Source organism: Balearica regulorum, chromosome 1 (assembly GCF_011004875.1).
Source record: "Balearica regulorum gibbericeps isolate bBalReg1 chromosome 1, bBalReg1.pri, whole genome shotgun sequence".
NCBI lineage: Eukaryota > Metazoa > Chordata > Aves > Gruiformes > Gruidae > Balearica > Balearica regulorum.
Window position 1 is genome coordinate 104,906,802 of NC_046184.1, and position 25,326 is coordinate 104,932,127.

Genomic DNA, 25,326 nt, shown 5'->3' on the forward strand with positions numbered 1-25,326 from the left:
CTAATAGTAAAACAGGAAAATGGAAACTGTTTCAGTGTAACAGCAACACAAATAGTTTACATTGTTACTCAATTTTTTAAATACTATATGAGAGCATGGAGTAAATTTTAAGTCTGAAATACATTATTCTACACTGGAGGAGGGGTGCCAAAATGTAAACTTTCAGGACTGAAAGGTTGTAAGAGTAGATTAGTAAAATAAGCATCCTCTGAGGGTCCCTTCTAGTCTAGATAACTTCTCATGGTACTCTTGTCCATTAGTATGAATTGCAGAAACTCTTGAGCTCTGCTCACTAGAGCATTCAAGGGAAAACATTAATCTGCCCCTAGCAGCTGAATACTATTATCAGTGACACTACTAATATTTCACTGAATGCTCTTTTGATGAAACACCACAAATAAGTAAATGAAAGAATTATTTATTCCAGATAAATGTTTTTTCTGTGTAAATATAGTTCTACTAAATACGAACGTGCTGGCGTAACCATCGTGTGTTTTGATTCTGTTGAAAAGTAAAGTAAATCACAGTAAGCAATACACATGGTCTGACCACTATGCCTGTACCTGGCTACTCCGCTATGTAAGCAAGCTCCTCAGCCATCCAGCCTTTCCTAATACAGGTATACAGAGTTGGTGCTTCTGAGCAGAATTGCTTGCTTTCCTGTTACTTGTTTGGGGTTTTTTTGTGTTGTTTTTTTTTTTTTTTTTCCTGTAATTGATCTGACAAGAGAGGTGTAGGTTTGAAACAAAAGGAGGACTAAACAAAGCTATCTAGTATGGTTGGAACTTTTATTGGAACAATTATGTCCTTTAAGAACTTGGAACTGTTTTATCAACATTATAAAATTGTGTGGTATGATAACTCCAACTTTTTAACATCGGTACAAAATGAATGAAGTCAGGCCAGCCTTGATATGAAGCGGGAATGGGAGAGAAGCAAACCATTTATTGGTATACCACAACCCAGAAAATTGTATTTGATTTTCAGCATTTTTTGAAGAGGGCAGAACTGTGCTTAAATGTTATCAAAATTTCACCTGAAACATGAGACAGCAAGAGTTTTGGGTAACCAAGCTAGCTTCTTTTAGGATACGGTACGTGAGGCCGCATCAGCTGGCTTAGAGCTGTTCAAAGGATATTGTTGAAAATGAGAACTATGTATTGTTTTCAGAAACTAAAGGTATTTCTGCTCTGTGCCGTGCAGATGTATGAGCAAACACAGAGATCTTAAGCTGTTCCTGCAGTGCTTTGAATTATAGTCATTCTCCCCAAAAGAGCTGCTTAGCTAAGCCAGGCACAGCCCTTGGAAATACACAAGGGAACTATTGTGTCAACTGTATCGTTTTAATAGCGCATGAATCTAATAAAGAAACATATTTCACAGAAGTTTAGGGTGGGAGTTTATTTCTTTGGGTTAGGTTTTACTTAAGCTGTATTTTTCTCTTGAATTCAATTGAAATTTTTAAAAATTGTGACGTGCAAGAGAGAAGAATGTACCGTAACTGGTTGGGAGAAATGTCTCTTAATAGGATTTCTGTTTCTCACTTATTTGCTAAATAGGATGTGTTAGGAATAGATAACAATAAATACAATTTGAAGAGAATATTTTAGAAATACTTATCGCTGAACTTTGAAAGTGCTACAATTGGCTAAATATTTTATAGTATAAAAAAAGCTAGTTAAATATTGCAGTATATGTAAAAAAAAAAAAAAAAAAGAGGAAAAACTTGATGACCTCTACTCACAGGTAAAGATTAACTGGATTTATCTGGGCTTGACAACCTGTATACTAAGCAATAGCATGATGTGGTTTGAAATGACTGGTCTATTAAAATGTAAAAATCAGAGTACTGGACCTTTTAACAGTACTAAAATTAGTACAGTATCTTTCAAGAGCATAGACTTGGTAAGCATTTGTCAGCTTCTATAAAAAAGAAATAGTAAATTATGAAGCCTCTTAAATTTAAACAAAGTCTCTGGTATCAGAATATTTACTTTCCTGGATGATTTGTTTATATTAACTTGTGCCTTTTTGCCTTAATGACTGAGGGAATAATAAAACTGATCTGTTTGCTCTGACAAAAGGCGTTTATTATAAGTGATGTGTACTACAAAGGTGTCTCTCTTGGAGGAGAAAAGGTCAAAAGTATATAAAGTAATAAAATACTTAGTGAAGAATATAGCTTCTAAAGTTAACATTTTCCTGCAGAGCAATGGTGTAGAACTTTCTGTTGCCAACAGCTTTTCATGAATAATGTTTTCATATGCACACAGTTTTCATGGGTTTGTAAATTTTTTTTTTATGCTGTACTTTATTCCTTCTGATTTGAAAATCTGCAATTTCATTTCTTAGGAAGTAAGAATAAAACCCAATTTTTAGAGTTCTGGAAATGTTTTGAATTTTATTCAAACCAGTTGTAGACAGATAAGTGAAGGGAGGAGGGTCACCTGCAGAATCTCCAGGATCGTGACAAGCAAATCTCCTACACCCCAGCTGTGCTCCTAAACTCTTGGAACTCATAGAGTTTGGAAGAAATTGCAGTTGGGATTGCAGTTTGATCCATATGATGTTGGGGAGGACCACCGTCATCATTTTCTTTAGGATTTCTCAGGGCAGAGGGGGGAGGCTTAAAGCTTCAGTGGGAGAATGTTCACTGTTTAAAAGCTTGGATATTCAAATGATAGGTAGGATATTTGAAAGTGCTACTACCTATGCTGACTGTGTGAAAATGTAATACAGGCTTCCATGTTAGTTTTTTGGAGGGAGGAGAAGAAGGGGGGAGGGGAAAGAAATAGAATAATCATTGTCATGTCCTGAAAATGAATGGAGGCTGGTGGAGCATGTTAAGAGGAAGCATCATTTATGCTTTTTGTATTCTTTGTTCCTTTACCAGGCACCTGCTTTTGGCCACTGTTGGAAACAGGCAACTATATGAACATTTAATTCTGATTCAATAGGGTTTACTGGTGTATTAAGAAATAGGACTGGAATGTCATAGCTGAATAGTGTTAAAGCCATACTTCCAAACAGTTTGCTGTCATAACAGTTGAGATTGAGAAGTACTAAAGAAGAAAAGAGAGGCTGTAAAAGCAGTAAAAGTCATTATAACAGAAGCCTTCATTTAGTGCTGTAGAAATTAAATTAGTATTATTCTGGTGGAAGAACAAGAAACTACATTTCTAGATAAACTGAAAGGTTTCTTCTTGGAGCAACAAGTCAGAGATTGCAATGAATTCCTCAAAATTTCATTCTGTAGCTGGCCTGGTTCTGCTGCTGTGGATCGAGTACGGTGTGTCCCTGGTGTGATCTAGGGTAACTGTTTTAAGATCTCAGTACTTTCCTATGTCTCTGCTACATTAGAGGCGTGCTTCTGTTTTTTCATGACTGTATCACACCAGAGGAGATGCGTTCTTTGATCCTTTACTATAGACAAGGTTAAGCATCCCCTCCCTTCTTTCCGATGAGATATGGTAGATCCAAGTTTCAAAACAAATGTGATGTTTATCCTCATATTTGTCTTGTCTTACAGACTGTAAGGAGAAAATACCTGATATTTTCAGAAAATGGCAGAAAAATACTTTTCTCGCAGAACTGATTTTACCAATACCTCTCTTTTTACCACTCCCTCATATGTGATATTTCCTCTAGCCTGTTGTTCTATGCAGGAATTACAATATAATTGTTTACCTGAATTGATTTTTATTAGCTTTTGGGGGGGACCAATGTGTTAATGAATACCACTGCTAGAGAGATTAAGAAAATATGAACGTCTCCCAAGTCATCTAACCCAAGTGTTTTGACAGGAGTCCATTTGGAATTTCACTTTATTACATTGTTGCATGGAAGACAAGATTAAATGAATGCTTGTAATGAAGCTCATTCTCTCGGAATTTGAAGGCAGTATAGAGTTTCTTATTTGTTTTTGGTAATATGAATGTTAAGTTTAATTACTTAAGGGGCTGAAGAAGAGTTGGTACAAACATTAGTAAATACAAAGTATCAGATTTGCTTAATATCCAATAGCTTCACAAATAGGGAAAATGAGGATTAATTGTTTGAAATGTTTATTTTTTTGAAATAATGATAAATATCATATGCTATCTAGATCTAATTTACATTGACTCCATTTATAATCTGAAGATTGTGGCATTATCGTCATTGTTCACAAAGGTAGTGAAGTTAAATTCACAGTTACAACTCCTGGATGAGTTGATGATCTGACCTGGGTAAATTGGCGTAACTCCGCTTACTTTGATAGAAATATGTTAAGGTGGAACTGTTGAAATTCTGTCTCAATGTGTCCAGACTCCAGCTCATCAGCTTTAATAGGATCATTTTTAATAGTATTTTACATCGTTTAAAAACTTATTCAGCCTCATACACCTAATTAAACTACTTACCTTTGATGTATCAAATAAACTACTTGCTTTTACTACTTTTAAAGTATTTAATGTCATACTTAAATCAAAATACAAACAAACCAAAATAACAGGCATCTCTTGACACTGTCTGCTGCATCTTTTAAATATGCCTTCAATTCTACATAGCCTGATTCTTTGAGAGCAAATTGCTAGTAAAGATGTCTAAAGAAGAGAGATCAAGGAAACTTTAATGACCTGTGGGGGACAGCTTCAAAGTAATCATCAGTAGCATAACTACTTTGTGGTGTAAATGCATTTCTAGCCTAATAAAGAAGTGTGATGTAGATTTTCATTATAATAATAAAAAGTTAATTTATTTGTTGGAATTTTGATCTTGAAATCTTGTACATCATAAAGTTGTCCAGTATGCGCAGTATGTAGAAAATGGCAAATGTGAATTAATTCACAGATAAAATTAGTATGTATTACACTTCAATGATTTATCATTGTTTTGTTTATCTAATAAAAATTTCAGTTAATTTCAGTTTTATTCTCTGCCTCCCCCACATTAGTTCCATTGTCTTGATTTGCATCATTTGTAGCAGCTGGCTTCTTGTCAGTCTGTAGTTTGGACCTTTATATCAAACAGGAAATTAATTACAGGAAAAGAAATACCAATAGTACTTCTAAGCTTAGAGGCTTTCACAATTACCAAGAAGGGAATGTTGCTGATTCCTGTCAGAAATGAGAAGTGGAACACGGGGAAGGGGGTAGCACATGCTTCACAGCTACCATGGGTTATCTCTAGAAGTAAGTGTCAGTCCTTGCATGCTGAATGTTAGCTCCTTTTCCCTATACCACATCTTAAAAACATAACCAAAACTGCCTAGTTTAATTTGTTTTGTCATTATTTATGAACTTATATTTTTTTTCTCAAAAGAGAAATCAAGGAACCCTTCTAAAATCAAGCAACACATACAAAAACTCATAAGTGTGTTGTCCAGAAGGTGCCCATAGAAACACAATTCAAGTGGGAGCTGTCGTGTGTAGACCCTTAACATGCTTTTCAGACATCAGCAATAATTCAGTCTTCTCTCAAGGTGCTGCACAATGTTAAATTCCTTTTTTGCTTAATGACCATTAGTAATGGCTAGAACAATAACATTGCTTTTGTATTTTGCTGCATTTCTATTGTTCTTTAAAAAAAACCCCACAAAACAACAAAATGCACCATTCAATCAACTGTGGTGGGGAAATAGGCAAAGCGAGTGGAGGCGAGGGAGTTGGTATATGGTATAAACGTGAAGGAGATATGCTCTACTTACAGTGAAATACTCTACTGAAATGATGGGCTAGTTTAGTCTAATTTATTCTCTGTCTTCTGTTGCTTATTTCCCTTGTTTTTATGTTTTTCTTGAACAAATAGGTACTATTTCCTTGGCTATCTTTTCAAGATACATATCATCTCTGACTTTCTGATGTTCATTGCTATCTTTAACTGAACTATCTCATGTAGTCTATCTTTTGAATAGTGCACAGATCACAAACGAAGGTAATACCTTGCCCAGCTCTTAAGAGAATATTGAATTTTGTTAGATACAGTGTCTGTTTTGTAGCAATATCTTTCTTCATTTTTGGTACCGTATTGTTAGCACAGTTTAAGAGCTGAGTCCAGCATTATTCCAAGGTCACTTTCAAAGTCCTGCTGTGATTCCGATTCTTTTATATTTATCTCTGGTTTTGAGCTGAATATGAAATTTAGTGGTTTAGCTTTTGAACGGGAAACTTAATTTACAACTTGTCAGTTCGTTTACAAAACGGATACCACTGTGAAGAATTCTCCTAAATATATATACAGCCTTTCTCTTTTGTTCTCTGTTCATTTCTTTGTTCCCGTGAAGCATGGAAACACACAAAAAAATCACTTCAAAAATCTAAATTCATAGCTGTCACTGTTGACTGTATCCTCCGGGCCTTCCAGGCAGCGCAGGCTGTGCGAGACAGCAGATGGTGGCTGCACGTGCAAAGTGTCCATCCAGGAAACAAAGCTTGCCTTCTCTTGGCATCCCTGCCCTTCGTCTGCCCACAAAAGTCCAGTTTAGTGACAAAACTTAAGTAACTGCTTGTAAAAATGGTTAATATGAATAAAATGAATAGTCCAAAATGACTGAGAGTCTGCTAGGAAGCAGGTTATAGCACGAGTTAGAACCATTAAGTCCATTTGGATTTCTCTCAAACTGTAATTACGACAGTATACAAAAAGAAAACTTTGCATATATGAAAGTCATTCCAAATACTGCATCCCTAACAAGGTCTTGCTGCAATTCTTTAGCTTTGACAGCTGAGATTTGCTTTGGAGATTCTTCGTAAGAGAGGCTAAGCTTTTTCTTGATTAAATTACAACTTTTCCCCTTCTTTTTTAATGGAGTGTGATTTAAGTCTGAATAAACCTATTCCTTGTCTTAAAGCAAAGTCTGTTCAGTAGTTGTGTGGGCTAGATAATCAGCAGAGTGTGGCAAACTTGCGAAGCATTACTGCTGTGGAAAACCAAATAGAAATGCAGTGGTGGCTGCACATGTGCGAAGGGACCTGTACTGGTGGGCGCACAGAGGAACCTGGCGCTCAAACCTGCTTCATCCCAGCCTGAAATGTGTCTCTGGTGTTCCTGACGCTGAGAGTTATGTTTGGAAAGGGAGCACCCCTTGCAAGGCAGCTGGATCAGTGCATACTGTTAGATCCCTGTATTGTCACACCCCTTAAGTCACTTGTTTTCAATATCAAATGCTGAATGCATCATCGTTATCGTGCTTTATTCTCTATAATCCAGCCTGCTACTTGAACTAGGATGTCTTTTTGAATTTTTCTGGGAAGTGAGGAGCCAAGATTCAAGTCATCTTTTTTACTAGTTATTTTTATACCACTGGAAACAATGATGACTGTATTTATAGCCAAGATAAAAAGTAAAAAAAAAAAAAAAAAAAGTGATCAAAGTGCATCCAACTGATCCTTTGATTGTTTGAAGTTTAATTGATAAAATGAGAGATTTCTGCCTGTGTCGTTACATGAATGGTAGCACTGATTTCTGTTAAGTGCTCTAAAGCAATGGATTGCTACTGTTAGTGATGTTTTAGGTTTCATGGTGATTCCCTAATTTGTATCCTCGTTGACTGAATTTCTGTTGCCCTTGTTAAGGGCAACAGAATGAAGAAGAATGCTTTTTCTAAGCATGGCATGATAGCATAGAGCTTATAACTCAATCACCGCTTTATACTTCTCTTGGAGTCCATAGATATTTTGCTCTGGTAGTTTTACTGGCCAAACCTGTTAACAAGCATAAATGTTCTAAGACACTTTTTAATAAAAAAAAAAAATGACTAATTTATTTTTTAGAATTTAAAACTTGTAGAAAGGAAATGTACTTTAATGTATTTTTAGCACGTGATTTCACAGGTCCTTAATATTTTTAAATACAGGTAACGAATTTGGACATCCAGAATGGCTTGACTTCCCCAGAAAAGGGAATAATGAGAGCTACCACTATGCCAGAAGACAGTTTAATCTTACTGAGGATCATCTTCTTCGCTATAGATTCCTAAATGCATTTGATAGAGATATGAATAAATTGGAGGAAAGATTTGGCTGGCTTGCATCTCCCCCGGTAAGCTGTATATACTAAATGATAAGTTTTTAGTCACCAGTTGCATACGTGTTCAGAATAACAACAATACCAAATTTACATGCAGAAATTTTAAACAGCACTTTATTATGCAGTGCATAATGCCCAACATATATTTCAAGTTGTCAAAATATGTCACTGAAATATCTTCCACAGATAATAGAAATCTGAAACAGTCTCCTTTTAGCTTCATAGCAAGCTCTTTTCCTATTATTTTTGCTATTTTTATGTAGTAACTGTAGATTGGATAAAACAGACTATAAAATTGTCTGTAATCCAATCCGAGGATTGCTCTGGGAAAGTCTAAATTGTTCTGACGATTTACTTTTATATAAATAATTACTCTGTTACTGAGAAAACACTTTCAACAGAGTATAGTGTAAGTTATAGTCTCCCGGTCTTCAACCTGTCACTTTTGTATTTGCCTTTTTTTTTACCTAAATATTACACTGTACTTTTTTATCAAAGCAACTCAATTATAATAAATTTCTGAGTGTTTTATTATTTCATACCAGTTATAATCCACTTTAAAGAATTGTTTTAATGGATATCTAGTTATTAATGACTTTAGCAAATAGAACAAAGGTGCAGCAGTTTAATGTGACTTATCAAAGCCATTTCTCACACAGATTTTAAAAACAAAAACATAGCCAGTGCTTCATTTTCTAAATTACTAATAGTATGCCCATAACAGTATATTGAAGACTTGATTTGATAAAAGAAATCCATTTTTTGCTAAAGGAAAGTGTGATAAACAGACCACATTACCAATCATTGAGCAAGATTTTTTCAAGTGCTCTATCCCTAACATGCTTCAATCTCTTTAATTTTACATTGCCTCATAAAAAGTAAGCTACGGCTTAGTAATCAGAAATTTTATATGACATTACATAGGTAAACAATTTCAGTTTGCCTGATAATGCCCTTATCTATGCTGCTTGAATCTTTGACCATTGTACTTGAAATGAGGTATAGAAGCAGTGTTTGTTTCTTTTTGTTGTTGTTTATTCAGTTAGAAATGAAATATTTTATAGTATTAGTTTTTTTTTCTTTCCTAGGCCTTTGTGAGTGAAAAGCATGAATCCAATAAGGTCATAGCATTTGAGAGAGCAGGTCTCATTTTTATTTTCAACTTCCATCCGTATCAAAGTTACGTGGACTACAGAGTGGGTATTGAAACTCCAGGAAAATATCCTTTTCTTTACTGTTTCGCTTGTACAGAAAAACTTCAGAAGTTGAAAATTAATTTTATTTCTGTTTTCTAATATGAACACAAACTGTAGTTAAAAGGTAAGAAACCACTTGTCATCAATATAATTCTGCTTTAATTCTTAGTGTACAGCAAAAAAAAAAAAAAAAAAAAAAATTAGAAATGTGCCCTCTTCATAAGAGATCATTTTGTAGAAACCAAAAGTAAATATTGCAATTTAAAGACTGCACGCTAAAGTTTCATTGTGATGCTTTGTTTTTTGGAATTATGTTGAGGCATGAAAAGCAAGTAACTCCTCCTCCTTAAATAAACTACAGAAAGTGACCACAGTAAGATGAGGCTGTGCACACAGTCACACAGGAAAATGCATTAGCTTAAACCTTCATGACAAAGGTTGTATGATCTCTGTTTTATAACTGGGTGGACTGAGAATGTGCTCTCAGCTGAGCAGCAAATGATTACTCTTGAGTGATTGGCTGGTTTTGCCTTTGTGTCTAAACGCTTAGCATTAAGGGAGATTAAAAAAATTAATGCTAACTTCCCAGAAATATTTAACTTGCCCAGATTCAGTTTCTTTTCAAGTCCTTTGACAAACAATTTCATGAATCTTTCTATGTCAGTTGAAAGTGCTGCAGTTCCAGTTTTGGCGTACTCTCCATTTATCAGCAATTTCAGGAAACTACTGCCATATTTCGGTTGCTTTATTTCAATGTATTACTCTAACTCCTGAGCACTGCTGAATTGATGTACAGGGTCTCAGGAACTTAGCAGGATTCTGGTTTAGAATCATCAAGTCAAACCCATCTTCTTCAGTGCTTTTTTCTGCTGCCTGTATGCTGCTACTGGTTCTCCTGGAAAAGGTAGAATCGAGAGTAAATTGGAGTAGTAAAAACTTAATCTGGTGTTGTGAGATATACCAATATTGACTGTCATAGGCTTCAGGTATTCACCTCTGTAAGCTGATGCACTTCGTCTGTCTTATGAAATTCACGTTCTGCAGATGGAAAAGGTGTAAGTTCAGTATTAAGGACTACAACACATAGTGTGACTTTTTCTGCTCTGATACTTATACAGATATGATTAAATCCAGTCCACATTTTGTTCACTTTCTGGCTTGCTTTTTCAAAGATGCTAGAGATTCAATTATCAGAAATGCTTAAGCAATATTTTTTAAAAAAAAATCTCACTCTTTTGTATCTTGTATTATTTTCTCTCTTTTCCATAGCACATCTTCTTCAGGTTTGTATTTAATTACTATTATAAATGAGGCTCTCTACCTAACTTAATTTTCTGGTTTGTGCTAAATTAATTGAATACCTAGGCATTGTTTTTCTAGGTGTGTAAATGCCCTGCACACATTGTTACAAAAATTCTACTCCTGCGCACTCACAGCTAAGATGAGATTAAGCTTTGTTCAGGCTTCTGAAACTATTTGGGCTTTATGTTTATGGAAATATTTTTATGACCAGTATGTTGACTAAATATTTAATATAAGCAGCCTTTTGGTTTTTATCAGTGCTCTGAATTTTTCAGTTGTATCAGAAACATTTCATTTATCTATCTTAAACCACCAGAATCTCCTTTCTCCTTTATCAGTTAGGCATTTACTGTTTGTATAGAATCCTGAACGTGTGTCTCCTGTTTCAGCTGAGGCTGCTCTATAGTGAAGCAAATTGCAAAATCTGCTTTTCAGTGGTTTTACTTTGCAAATCAAGGATCAGTTGAGTTTTGGTTAGTTGCTCTGTTGCTAGTTTACTCTGGGCATTGAAACAGTTTTCTGCTGTATCTTGGACAGAAAGAGTCATTGGTAATTGATTTTTTTTTTTTAAAAGAGATTTTAATGCAAGCAGAAACTCACTGGAAAATGTTTGCTGTTCACTTAGTAGTAGATGGTCTGGGATTTTTTACATCCTCTATGTTTATTTTGGTTCACTGGAAATCATACTGAAACTTAACAGCTCAAGTGTGTTCAAAATAAGTATGATATAAACAAGGCATACAGATGATGTTTCATATTTGCAGTTTATATCGTACTTTTTAATATGTTAGTGTCAGCAGACATCTTTGTCCTTTAAGTGTGTGCAGTATAACTTTATTTGCATCATATATTATAGATAGTTTAAATTTAAAAGGCCTTTTTTAAAGCGTAAAGATCCATATTAGCTTCTCATTCACTAACCTAAAATTTTTATTGCTAATAGAACTGCCAGTTATGACCAGTGTATTTGCTTTTGTTAAGGTGCTGTGTCTGACTAACCCCTCCTGCCCCAAGCAAACAGTGGGTTTTGTGGTTCTTTGTCCTCAGGGTGTGACGTGCTCCGCTGCCTTTGGTGGGAGCGGAGGGCTCTAAATGCTGCCGCTGCTCTTCTCTGTGAAACACAGTGCACCTGCACCTCCAAGAGCGTTGTTCATATGGTTAAGGAAGTGTCTGTCCCCCTTTATCGTATTGTTTGCAACTCTGAGATGAAACTCTTCTCTTAATTTAGTGTTCTTGCTCGGGAGTCTCAAATGTAGAATATTCCTATATATCACCTTTTCAACAGTCTTCCTCTCTTCATTTTATTCCATGGCAGTTCAATGCATGAACCAGGGGAAATTACTGAAAATCCTCTGGCAGGGAAACGTTGCCAACTGGCTCTCAAGCTGATTTAACCTTGGATTTTTAAGTTTGAAGGTAGGAACCTTCTCTTCCTTCTAGTGTCTCAGATTCTGAATAATACACAAGCTTAGGCAGACATATCACAAGAGATTGTGCAAGTTCTGGTTCAGAAAGCTGGCCTGAAATGATCTTCAGGTTTCAAAAGCTGCAGTGTTTTGCATGGTTGTCCCTCAAGGAGAACATAGCAGTGTTTCCCATGCTGGGAGAATAAAGAGCCTCCTCTCAGTTGAAAAAAGTATGTCATAAAACACTTTGCTAGAATTGGGCGTATTTGAACAATTAATTTAGCTGCCCCAAATTTGTAGTTTTAGCTTAAAAGCAGATTGAATGTATCTTCATCAGACTTTCCTGAAACAAAGTTTAGGAAGTTGTAGTGGCTCTGTTGAAATAAAAATCATAGTTTTTCTTCTTAAACTGTTTTGCATAAAAAGGAGAAAATAATAAACTTGCTTTTTCCTTTTCACTCCTTTAACTTAGGTCAAAACCTTTTGATTTGGCTTGTAAGCATCTTTATTTTTTTGTTTTTTCTCTTTGGCCTGTGAAATAAAAGTCTTATTTATGTTAATTAAGATCTCTATCTGGGAAGCATATTTATTATCCGTATTAAAAAGGTCACTGTGTTCTCATCCAAGGCCATCACACGCGATGAACCGTTGGGACTTCTTTTCTAAAGAAAATGCTTTTGACTCTATGCATCAAGTAAGACAATGTGCCCTGATGTCTACACCATAAAAATATCACTTCTTTTTAGTGCCTGTCGCTAGCAAAGTCCTTGGACAATAAGATGTCCGTAAACACCTTGAACATACCTAAACTTCTCGTTTCTGTCTGTCTAGGAGAAAGCTAAGCAGTACTGTATGCACCAATTGCTTTCTCAGTATCTTTTCACTGATAATGAAGCCAGCTCTCCATTATCCCATTCCTTTGTGTAAAAGTTTGCTTCTAACCCAAGGAAAGCCCTGAAGTTGCGGAACTACCATCAAGTGTATTAGAGAACTGCTGAAATCCTAGTAATAGCCGGTATGTGATGCACTTACAGGCTCATCATCACAATTGCTTATTTTCAAGAAACTTCATCTTAATTAAACTAGACATACCTAATACTTTGGCATTAGAACAGAGAAGATGCAGACAGTCACTGTAACGCTTCTCTGAAGCCAAGCTCAAACGCAGAATCGTGTTATAGCAGTTCCTTAAGCAGCCTCTACTTAGCTGAGCAGTGGTAGCAAACTGTATGTGTTGTCATAAGTGACAGCAAGTTTGAGGTATTGCAGCATGCGGTGAAAGAGAGTAACTGAAACTGCCTTGCTTCTCATATGTCCATGTGTAATATTTGTGATTCTGTTTGTAGCAGCACACCCTAAAAATTCTGTATTGTGTTCATAATCTCTTCTTGTTGCAAGAACAAACAGAAAAAGTTTGTGTGTGGGCGACAGTTCAGTTCAGATTTGGATCTGCTTTTTTTCTGTAGTGTTGGTAACTGTGTAACTGTTAGCAGTAAACAGGGGCTAACTTATACTATTTCTGTAATCTTACTAAAACTGGGAAAAGTGAGCCAGTGCAAAAGAAAAGCAAAAGAAAAGGATGGCATGATTTCCAGAGCATGAACAAGTTAGAGGCTTTTGGTACTTCAGGAAGGATTTAGCTTTATTGTTAGAACTGAAAGTTAAGGTTATCAAGCATTTTATCAACCACACAAGTCCGTAGGAATTCCACTTTATACTCCACCTAACCAGGAGACATGCAAATTATGTGCATTCATTTCTTCAGACATGCTAAATGTTTCTTGGCTGAGATTTCTAACCTATTTATCAAGAACAGCCAACTTGAGCAGTACTTTGCATCAGCTTACAAGCAACAAAAAAAATCATGAAGTTTTCTTATTGCAGCTCTATCTCTTAGAGTAGTCAAACATTTTAGTGTAAAAACAATGCAGAGCTGGTTATGGTATCAGTTTTTAAGTGAAACATACCCCAGAGTTAACCACTATTACCATCCTATTCTACTTGCTTTTAGCATCCTTTCTTCTTCCCTGCCAGCATCCAGCAGGCTGAGTTTTCCTATCTGTTTTCTTTAAATATGTCAGGATATTTTAATGTTGACTAGCTTTCTTTCTAACTTTTGTCCTGCAATTAGAGCCATAATTATGTATAATTTTGTAATGAAACCTTTTAACCTGAGATTTTTTTTAAAAAAGTATCCTATAACTAGGAAATGTGGTCACGTGACATTAAATCTTCAGAACAATTTCTCCGTTTTAAAAGGAATTCTTTACAATCCCTTTGGAACTTAAACATGAAGCAGAAGTACTTAAAAAACAAGAATTTGCTGTTGCTCTGTTTTCTTTTTTAAAATTGGTGGATTTTTAATTTGATACTCTGAGGCAGTTACTGAATAAGCCTGAAGAGCAAATTGCTATAATGATTAAATTCTTTTTATTAAAAAGGTTTATCTGAGTGGTATTGGGAAATGTGATGATCCTTTGACTACCTAGGTTTAAGTTTTAGTGGCTTGAATTAATCAAATTAGTGCATGTAACATGCCATTAAATTCGCCTTTATTAAATGGATGGCTTTGGCATATCAGTATATTGTAGCAATACATATCACTAAGCTGTTGCAACATATAATTTCTCAGATATGTTACCAGGTATGTTAAAAGATACAGAGCTTCCTGCCTCTCTGGCCTACATTTTTGTAGGCGTTCCTCTGTTCTGAACTCGTTGAAAATATCATTCTTCTTTCAGCTGTTCTTTATTTGTAGGCTGTAGGCATAGGGAACCTCATCGTACTTTTATAAAAGAAGCAGTAGTCAGTAGACATTACAGTCCTTCTGGTCCCACTTGGTTTGCAAGATCTTTTTCTGACGATAGGAAGAGTCACAGCCAGCTTGAAGTCAGTTTTTCCTTCCCTTTTGTGCTGCAGTCTTCTCTCTTACTTCCTTTGACTTTGCTCCGTGCCATGTCTTGTTCTCCTATGATATACCCTGGTGGGAGACATCCAAGGACGGAGACCTTAATTTTATATGTGAGCATGAATGTCCATAAATGTTGTTGAGCAATATGAATCGCTACTAGCTTATCTCTATTTGTGTCTTGACATTTCACGTTGTCATATACTGCTAAAGTGCAAGATGGAAAAAAAAAAATGTCATGGGAAGAAATGGTTACAAATGTTAACATATCAAAGCATTGTAATGCTAGAGTGAACGAGTACCAGTCGTACACTTATTGTTGGCATGAATTTAGGGCGAATAAAGACATTTGAAGTCAGAGTTGTCCTTAAGTAAATAGCTAGTTGAGATCTGAGGTATAACAAATATTGTCATCAAAATGCTGCAAAAATATACTTTCAAAAAACCCAACATAGTAGTTCCGGCTGTCTGACATTTGCAACCTGCACCTAGAGTTTCTAATGAGCAAATAAGGTCACTTGAATGAGTCATTGGTGTGCGATTGCTGAAGGCAAAGCGCTGCTTTTGCAGGCTGCTTTGAAGTGCGGTTGTGTAACTGTCCCTGCCTGTTAGAATTCAGGGAGTATCCGGCACTGGAGACAAAGGACTTAATTTAGGATCAGCCAAATGCCAAATTCTATAAAGGTAGTTGATACATTAAGGTTAATAGGTGTGAATAAGAAATATAGCATACTAATGTGGGAATGCATCTTCGATCTGCTTAGGAAAAGACACAGGCTTCCAGCACTGTGACTCTGTGTAACTATTAGAGCGGCATGTGCTATTTCCCAATTTCTGTTTCATTATGTGAAGGAAAAAGGAAAACATTTCTATGCTCATGCTGGAATTTTACTTCATAAATTATGCTCTTTCAGAAGACTTTTCATGAGAAACAGGCAGCTTGAGCTAACAATTTTTTTCTGCCTAATTTGCTTAATCAACATCTAGGTCAGCTGTCTCTAGTTCTCTGATTGTAGATAAATTTTTGTGCGTTAACAGGGAAACCATTCATAAGTTTCCTTTTTTTTTTTTTTTTAAATACTGACTAGACCTTTCTATGGGGTAGAGGTTGATTCCAAGGCCTGTCTGCAGTAAAAATTCAGTAAGGAAACCTTGTTTCCTCTGTTCGAAAGAAACATAACTAAAAGGAAGGGGAAAGATCAGGAAAGGGGCTTTGATTTGATTTCCATTTAAGTTACTACGTTAAACACAGTAATTTCAAAATAATCTCTCCCACTTTTGTAGTCGGGTCTATTCCCATATGTCGCAGTTTCTGCTACTGGATTTTTTTTTTAATATTTAATTGAAATCTGTCTTAAACGGTACCTAAATTATGTTATTGGTCCTATTTTTAAAGGAGGAGAGATTTACGTTCTGTTTTGGTAGCACTGAAGTCACTTTTTCAGTCTTCTCTTGTTAAAGTTCTTCAGCCATTCACCTAGAATTAGTTTTTCTTGAAGTTTAGTACCAAAAGCAATTCACAGTTCTGACAGTTAGCTGAAGCTGGAGGAATAGGCAGATTCATGGTTTTGAAAATTAAAATCCTACGTTATGGTTTTTGCCAGGACATGTTCCGTTTGTGATGTGCTAACATGTGCTATTTTTCAGTATTTTCTGTTTCTTCTCATCTTGTATTTGTTACCCCACAGTTAAATAATTCTTCTTCCTATTAGTGTAGCATTTTGCATTTATCCCAACTGAACGTCCCCTCTTTCACCCTGGGCCATGCATGAATTTAATCTGGTCTTGTGGCCTACTTGAAGGCACTATAAATTTTGCCATCTGCAAAATAATAGTAATAATATTACTAGTGTGGACAAAATAAGTGAATGGAAGTGTGTTTGTGAAAGCACTAGAAGAAGCAACAAAACGAGGATTAAAAGAATGGCCTGTATTGATAACAGACAATACTGTTTCTAGCAGTAAAACAAAGGAGGGAGATTTTTTTCGTGACAAGACAAGAAAAGAGGTACTCTAAGTGTCACCATCTCTGCTGTGGCCCCGATGACTTGTCAGAGGACTGTATAGCCTAACAGCAGTGGGATGGCAACCACGTTTACTATATGCTGTTCCTTTTCCCATTAGCTCAGTAGGAAAACAGACATGTTACAAGTGAACAAGGATAAGCAGTGAACAGCAACCTTTCGTAATGCTTATGGAGACTGCAGTAAGCAAGATTCTGAAGCAAAGAAAAGATCGTAACAACTGTCATCTTTCAGAGGGTGTAAAAGATTTGTCTAAAAACTTTGTCCTCCTCATGAATCAAGAACAACCTTGATGAAGACTTGGTAACTGATATCCCTTGTCGTCACTGTTGTATGCATGTGCCGGACGCTTGGGCACATGTGCCTTGCTATGAGAGTGAATGAAATCTATGACAGAATGAATGTCAGCAGGTAAAAGCTACTTTCTTAAGGATTTCAAAAATAACTCCTTTCCCTTCTATAAGATCCCACGCTGATTTTTGTTCAACAATTTTTCTGTATGTTGGAAGTCTCATTAAAGTTAAGCCCTCTCTCTCTCTCTAATATATATCCTCCCTCTTTTTTTTTTACAAGGCTTATCATCTTGGCACAAGTAAATCAGCATTTTATGTTCACAATTACCAACTGATACAGATTTATGAACCTCCAGATCTACATTTAGTTTTAGCAAAAAGCATCCATATTTGGTTGAAGCAAAAGGTATAGTTACCCCCCGCCAGTACTGTGCCACGAGTTAAGTGCTAAATGGCTTCAACTATGCTCTAAATATGCTGAACTGAAGTTCATCAGGCCGAGGTGTTTAATTTAATTAGAAAATTAATCCAAATACTCTCTAATATTATTTTTCTCAGTTGTAGGTTGTCCCCTTAGTCTTCTCCAAAATTAGGAGTGTGTGGAGAGGAGGAACAGAGGTACCCTTCATCTTGAAATTAATTATGCTAGTTACCTGTTTTTTCAGTGAAATTCAAGAGTTATTAAAAACAAAAGTGCCTTAACCACTTCAGGCTCTTTACAGCCTTCCTTGCAGTTGTACTTTCCTTCATCTTCCCTGTGTTTATGGTGCATTTAATGACTGAGCTTTTGTTTTCCTTAATACATCTTAATAGCATATCATTTTGTCCCTTTAACTTCTTTATTATCTTTGTATTCTTTTATGCCTAGCTTGAAAATATAGTTTCCACTTTCTTTAGGCTTCTTCCTAGGATATGAGGTGAATGAAAAGTTCATTAATTAGCCATATTGATCTGTGGCTATATTTCTTGTTCTACGTGTATATTAATAATTCATAAATTATGCTTGTATTCATAGCTTGCTTTTTACAAAATGAATTTCTTTGAGAAATTGCTGGTCTTTGGTGTCCTTTCCCTTTCTTTCAATCTATCTTGAGAATAACATTGTCAGTTCTACAGCTGTTGGTGTGCCTGGCTCTCCTTTTTCTCGTTTTGTTTCTTGTCTTCACTTGTTGCCAGGATATCTTCTTTTATGTTAACAGGTAGCATTTTGGCAATGAAAATTGCTGCCAGGACAGCAGTACATGAAAGTTATATATCATTTTCATTGTCATCCTCATGACTTTTCCATCTGGGCACTATTTCCAATAGCTTTTCTACATACTTTTGAAAAACAGGCAATGAATAGCATTTTCTACCAGGTATCTTTAGTGTTGGAAAAATGTGGATCGTGGTGCCAGTAAATCCAATCTAAAATCTGAATCAGAGCATCTAATGTGGATGGGGATTATTACAATCTAGGTACTACTTTCTGAGCTACAGGCCTAATAGCAGAGATCTTGCCTTTCCTAAGAGAAACTTGTCTACAGTGCTGAGAGTCAAGCAAGTGTTGGAACAGGTTGCCCAGAGAGGTTGTGCAGGCTCCATTTTTGAATGTTTTCAAGAGCTTACTGGATAAAACCCTGAGCAATCTGGTCTGACCCTGTAGCTGACTTCCAGAGGACCCTTTCAGCTTGAGTGGTCGTTGTTCCCATCCCTGTGATCCCACCCTGTGGCTTGTGATCCTTGTCTCTTCTCCTTCAGACTTGTTTATGATAGTGTACCACTAAAGGTAAGCATCAGCTCCATGACTCTGACTCTCCACTCCCAGTTCAATGTGTATATCTAAGCATACTTATGACTAAAAAAGTCACTTATGGTCAATAAAGTGACTTTTTTTTTTAAAGTATTGCACTTGGCTTTTTCCAATATAATCAGAAAATTTCTGTATACGGAAACTTTCAAAAGTGAATTTAGGCTAGAAAGATAGAACATTTTTCCATATAATTAGAATTATATCTCTAATTCTGCGTCCGTACAGTCAGTTTCGGTTTTGAAGAAAGATGGTGAATCAACTCTGTGTGAACTACCTCAAATTGAAGTAATTCAATTTTCATTTTTTCTTAGAATAACCCTGGGTTGCATCTTCAAGGTGAACAAACAGATACACACAGGGCCCTACCTAGGGAATATAGTAACTTCTCAAAGTGAAACCAGGGAGGGTTTGTACAGTGTTGACTTAGTGACTTCTTTTTAAAGAGCAAACTTGGAAAGACTTGTATATTCAGCTGTTAAATATTGCTGTGAGTTATTCTACATTACTTTGCCACTTTGTTCAACCTGACCTCTGAGAATCCATTTGTTACAATATCAAAGATCATCCAGATGCAGGCTGCTTGTGTGCTAGTTGCTAAAACAAGACTAAGGAGAAGTGCTGATACAGTACTTGAAAGTTGGCCTTTGATTTTCATCTAAGATGGGCAATATTTTCCAAGAGTTTGAGTATTTGTCAAATACATCCAACATATTAAATACTTTATTTAAAAGTTTTTCTCTTGTGCCATCGCTGTACTGTAGCTAATAAACTAACCATGCTAAGAAACCAGTTAACACTCAGCATCAGATGGAGTCAGTCTTGGTTTGGCCACTACAGTGGCCAATACTTGAACATTGAAATTACAGTTGCTGGTCGCTCCAACATTTTATTTGCATGTTCTACTGTCACTACTGCTTCTTAATGTTTTTGCCAGAGGTAGAATCTGGAAACATGCTGCTTTCACCAGTGCATATATATTTTACACTTCTAGAAGAAGGTATATAGAACATCTAGGCAGACATGTTGATTTAGAAACTTTTAGTTCATTTTAAATTTGGGATTTTTTTCTGCATTTGGGTATTTATTTTTAATTCTTCCTTGAACAGTGCATAGAATCATAAAATAGAATCATAGAATGGTTTGGGTTGGAAGGGACCTCAAAGATCATCTAGTTCCAAACCCCCTGCCATGGGAAGGGACACCCTCCGCTAGACCAGATTGTCCAAAGCCTCATCCAACCTGGCCTTGAACACTTCCAGGGAGGGGGCATCCACAACCTCTCTGGGCAACCTGTTCCAGTGCCTCACCGCTCTAACAATAAAGAATTTCTTCCTAACATCTAATCTAAATGGACCCTCCTTCAGCTGAAACCCATTACCCCTTGTCCTGTCACTACACTCCCTGATAAACAGTCCCTCACCATCTTTCCTGTAGGCCCCTTCAGGTACTGGAAGGCCGCAATTAGATCTCCCTGGAGCCTTCTCTTGTCCAGGCTGAACAGCCCCAACTGTCTCAGCCTGTCCTCACAGGAGAGGGGCTCCAGCCCTCTGATCAGCTTCGTGGCCCTCCTCTGGACTCTCATGAACTTTCTTAATTCAGTGTCTTGTTTCAATAATGATAGAAATTTTCAGCACTCTGGTATTACACAGCACTGTTAATAATTGAGAGGGAAAAAAATCTTTTAGTCTGCTATTTTATAAGTTTATTTGAAAGAAGAAAGCCTTCCTGTAATACCTGTTTCTGGATTAGAGTGTTGGGTCAAAATAGATAATAAACTTTTGAACTTTTTCCCTAAGAATTTTTGTTTCCTTTCTCCATTTCTCCAGGTTTAAAAACCTCTCTTTTTCAGTAATATGTAGTATAAGATCTCACATGGAGAGTGCAAACTGGCTGTTGCTGTTACAGGAATTCTGGAGCCTATTTTTCTTCAAAAATCAATGATGAACAGTTTTGGGCTGGGGTGGAGAGGGATTTATTTTTCTGCATTTTTGCATGGTGTGTCAAATGCACTAGCTAAATATCTCTTGCTTTTTGTACAGCCTTTAGTAATATATTTTGAACAATAGTAAATATATGAAACTATCTAATGAGATATAGACTTCTTAAGAAATAGTCTTTTGTATGCTGTGTGCAACTATGACAGCATATATACTGTAGCTACTTTTGTACAGATTTCCCTTAGGAAATATTGAAAAAGACTTTATGGGAAAGTTGTTTTGGTTTATACAAACAAAAAACACCCAGAGCTTTCTTTGCACACCCTAAACAAAGCATCCACCTTTAGCCATTACTTCTGTGAGTAAATCTTTTTATCCATGTAGTTGTAATGAAAATGTGTAAATTTAATCTTGTCATATGGTTATAATTTCCAGCTGGATTAGGCATGGGATCATGCCAGTGTTACTATCACTGTCACTATAACTGGTTCAGGACAGCAGGCTGATCCCAAGACTGCTTAAAGGATCAAAAGCTTTTCAAAAGCATTCCCATGTCTTCTGTCATCCATACACTTTCTTTCTAGCCTAAATTCCCTTTTGAAAGTTTCTGTATACAGACAGAATTAAATGTTTCAGCACAATTTTCGATCCTTTTTGGTCTGTACTTTTATCTTTGTCTCATCTTTTTTTGCCAGAACCACATCCTTTTGCTTTTAGCCAAGAAATGATAGCAAAGAAAAAAATGGAATATTTCTTAGGTATTCTTTTGTATATTGAGAAGTGCAGTGAGAAAATGAGAGCTGATTTGCATATGAGTTAAAAAGAAAATAAGTATTTACATACATACCTATGCTCTAGGGCATGCCTGGAAAGCACCAGAGAACCAGAAGTATGGGTGCTTAAACCTTTCATTGTACAGGAACATCAAAACTATAACAGTTCCTAATCCTGATTTTAAAACAGATTATGAAAGGATGGAGCTGAAACAATCGGGATCACCTAGTCTTTTTTATGTGTTTGGACACGTAAGAAGGGTAACCAAACTTTCTTGCTCAGTTGTGTCCAAACTTTCTTGCTCAGTTGTGTCCAAACTTTCTAACTTGATGGGTAACCTGTCACATAAGCTATCACTGTAATAGGGTTGTCATATATAGAGAGATACAATACAGAAGATCCAATGTACTTAATACTATTTGAATGTATTTGATTTGTGATAGATGTTTATGTGAGTCAAACCAGACCATACGGAAAAGAGTAGTTCTTTTATAAATAGTAAGCCTTACATCGTTTTACAACTGGTCAGTAAAAATTCTTATCTGCTCTTCTGCAAAGCTTTTAATTATGCTGGACCATCACTCCCACAAATAGCACTTCGATTCTTTTATCAATAGTAAGGGTTGAGGAACAAAATACAAATTACCCTATTTTGTGATTTGCATTTACTTAGTACTGATTTATGTGTCATTAAACATGCATAAGATCAAATAACAAATTGCATTAAAATATGTATTTCAAAGCATCATAAAAGCATGGTAATTCAGTAATTAATGTGGTAGATAATGACAGCCTTTCCATTTCCAGCTTTTATAAAAGAGTTCGTTACTTTTGCTACTCTTCTCCACTGTATTGGAATCATGGAATACCAGGTTGGAAGGGATCTCAAGGATCAAATGGTCCAACCTTTCTCGGGAACACCTATCTAGACAAAAACACCATCTAGACAAGATGGCCCAGCACCCTGTTCAGCTGAATCTTAAAAGTCCAATGTTGGGGAATCCACCGCTTCCCCGGGGAGATTATTCCAACGGCTGATTGTTCTCCTTGTGAAAAATTTTCCTCGTGTCCAATCAGAATCTCCCCAGGAGTAACTTGCACGCGCTACCTCTCATCTTTCTATGTGACTCCTTCTAAAAAGGGTCTCCATCTTCTTTGTAGCCACTCTGTAAGTACTGGAACATGGTGATGAGGTCTCCCCTAAGCCTTCTTTTCTCAAGGCTGAACAAACTCACTTCTCTCAGCCTTTCTTCATATGGCAGGCTTCCCAGTCTTTTGACCATCTTCATGTCCCTTCTCCGGACCCTCTCCAGCCTGTCCACATCTTTTTTATATAGTGGGGACCGAAACTGAACCCAGTATTCCAGGTGTGACCTGACAAGCACTGAGTGTGATAATGACTATTTTATCTCTGCTGGTGGTGCCCTTGTTGATGCAACCCATCTTCCTGTTGCCTTTCTTTGCCGCTCAGCACACTCGTCACTCATATTGAGCTTGTCCATCAGGACCCCCATGTGGGACCCCCTTTCCCCAGAGCTGCTCTCCAGCCAGGTGGATCCAGTCTGTGCTGCTCTCTTGGATTATGTTTTCCCAGGTGCAAGACCTTACACTTGTCTTTGTTGAACTTCGTAAGGTTCCTGTTAACCCACCCTTCCAGCCTATCCAGGCCTTCCCGCAGGTGGCTCTCCCTCTCAAAGTGTCTACTTCCCCACTCAGTTTGGTATCATCTGCAAACTTCATCAGCGTGCTCTTGATCCCACATTCAGATCACTTATGAAGATATGAAACAGTGTTGGGCCCAATATCGGTCCCTGGGGCACCCTACTTGTGACAGGTTGCCATTTTGAAAAAGAGCTATTTACCAGCACCTTCTGGGTGCAGCCTATCAGCCAGTTCCCCACCCACCCCACGGACCACTTGTCTAGACCGTAACGCATCCGTTTCTCTAGGAGGAGGCTGGGGAACTGTATTGAAAGCCTTGGAGAAATCCAGGTAGACAGTGTCTGCTGCTTGCCCCACATCAAATGAGCAGGTTACTTTGTTGTAGAAGGCGATCAGGTTTGTCAAGCACGATTTGTTGTAGTGGTTAGGAAATTTAGACCATCAAGCTGAACAGAAATCAGGCTTTTTTTCAGTCAGAGTACACGTTAGTATTTCCAGCACACTGTTGCTGAAACAAGAGACCCCACTGCAAAGGAAAATACTTCTATTATATGCTTAATTAAAATGAACAACTGTTGTTTAATGTATTCATGAAAGTAGTCTTCAAAAACCTGGATGCTCATAAAGTTCTGACATGTGAAAAGCAGCTTTTCTGTGAGGTTTAAGTTGGAAAGCAAATGGGCGTGTTTACCAAACTAGTTGTTTTTTTCCTGAGAAATATCTAATTTGTGAAAATCTTAAAATTCCTTTTGACCCCATTATTCAGGATCTGGTGAACAGTATTTAAGCCAAAGAGGCTATGCTGTGCGATGTGGAGAAGCAGCAATGTTAGCTTTGTGTTGCTGGAGAGCACTGCTAGACATACTTTTATAGCCTGGATTAAGGAAATGGGATAAACTGTTTTAAAATTAGCATAGCCATAACAATTGCACTTGCTGTAGATAGTTTTAAAGGAATCATTAGAGATGTCAGGGCTTTCAGCAGCATTGATAAATTATTAAATTTAATGTATAGTGTAGATCACAGAAGCAAAGAGTGAAATGCTTGAGGGAGACACTCCCCTGCTATGTTAATAAAATATATGGTGGAATAGTAGCAACCAGTGCTGATGCTGAGTTTGAAAGGGCACTGGACAGAGTAACTAGAAGTCGTAGTTTGTATTTCTGTGTTGTACGTGACAACAAATGAATGGTAATTTGAATGTCTTTATAAAAGAAAGAGCGGAGGGGTGGGGAGAGATATGTAGTGCACATGTAAAGCATTGAGGACTAAAGATGGCAAAATATATTTTTCCTAACTGTTTAAAAAAAAAAAAATAAGGTAACTAACACAAAGATTTGGCCAGAGAATGTGGTAATCTGCTGTTTCTCCCTTTGGGCACCTGCCCTCTAGAAATCAACAACTAACTTGGCAGTTCTGGACCTTTTTCTAATTTTGCTGCAAATACTTGTGGGGAAGGGATTACTTAACATCAGTGATTTGGTAGCTAATGGACAGCTTTGCTTTCTTACCTCGTGTGCATCTATTTTTCTTCTCCTTTGCCTTCTGTCAGCAAAACCTGTGCAATCTTCTAAACTGAAATATCTCAGAGTAAATTTGCAGTTACTGTTAGTTTAGGTTACTTTTTGTCTTGTCATGCTTTGGTCTTTCTTGTTGCTAGAGATTTAAATCAGTAAGACTGGCAGTTGGGAAATATCTGTCTCATCTGGTAGAGAGTAGTGTCAAAAGACTTAAATAAAACCACTTCTGTTAATGTGAAAATCCTTGGATATTTGAGCAGGCCTGTTTTCAAAAGATTGCGCAAACCTAGAAGCCCAAGAGCAGTGTAAGAACCACTGAGTTGAACGAGTGTTGCTTCACTCTTCCCTAATCATATTAAATACAAGCTCTAGCAAAATAAGATTCTTACATTCTTCCTTCCTTTAAAATTAAGGAAGCAGACTGTGGATTATAGAGCTGTGTTATTTCCCTCTCTATGTTTTGGGGGATGGGGAGTGGAGATTGAGGCTATCTGTTGTAACTCCA

The 25,326-nt window shown here is 36.7% G+C and overlaps 1 protein-coding gene across 8 annotated transcripts in view; it reads left to right on the plus strand.

Moving 5' to 3' along the window:
- Window positions 1–25,326, plus strand: part of GBE1 (1,4-alpha-glucan branching enzyme 1) — a 180,105-nt gene that overhangs the window by 141,013 nt on the left and 13,766 nt on the right. For all 8 annotated transcript variants that reach the window (XM_075769449.1, XM_075769480.1, XM_075769438.1 and 5 more), the window contains 2 exons: window positions 7,835–8,019; window positions 9,096–9,224. In XM_075769449.1, the coding sequence (XP_075625564.1) occupies window positions 7,835–8,019; window positions 9,096–9,224 (314 nt within the window). The remainder of the gene's footprint in view (window positions 1–7,834; window positions 8,020–9,095; window positions 9,225–25,326) is intronic.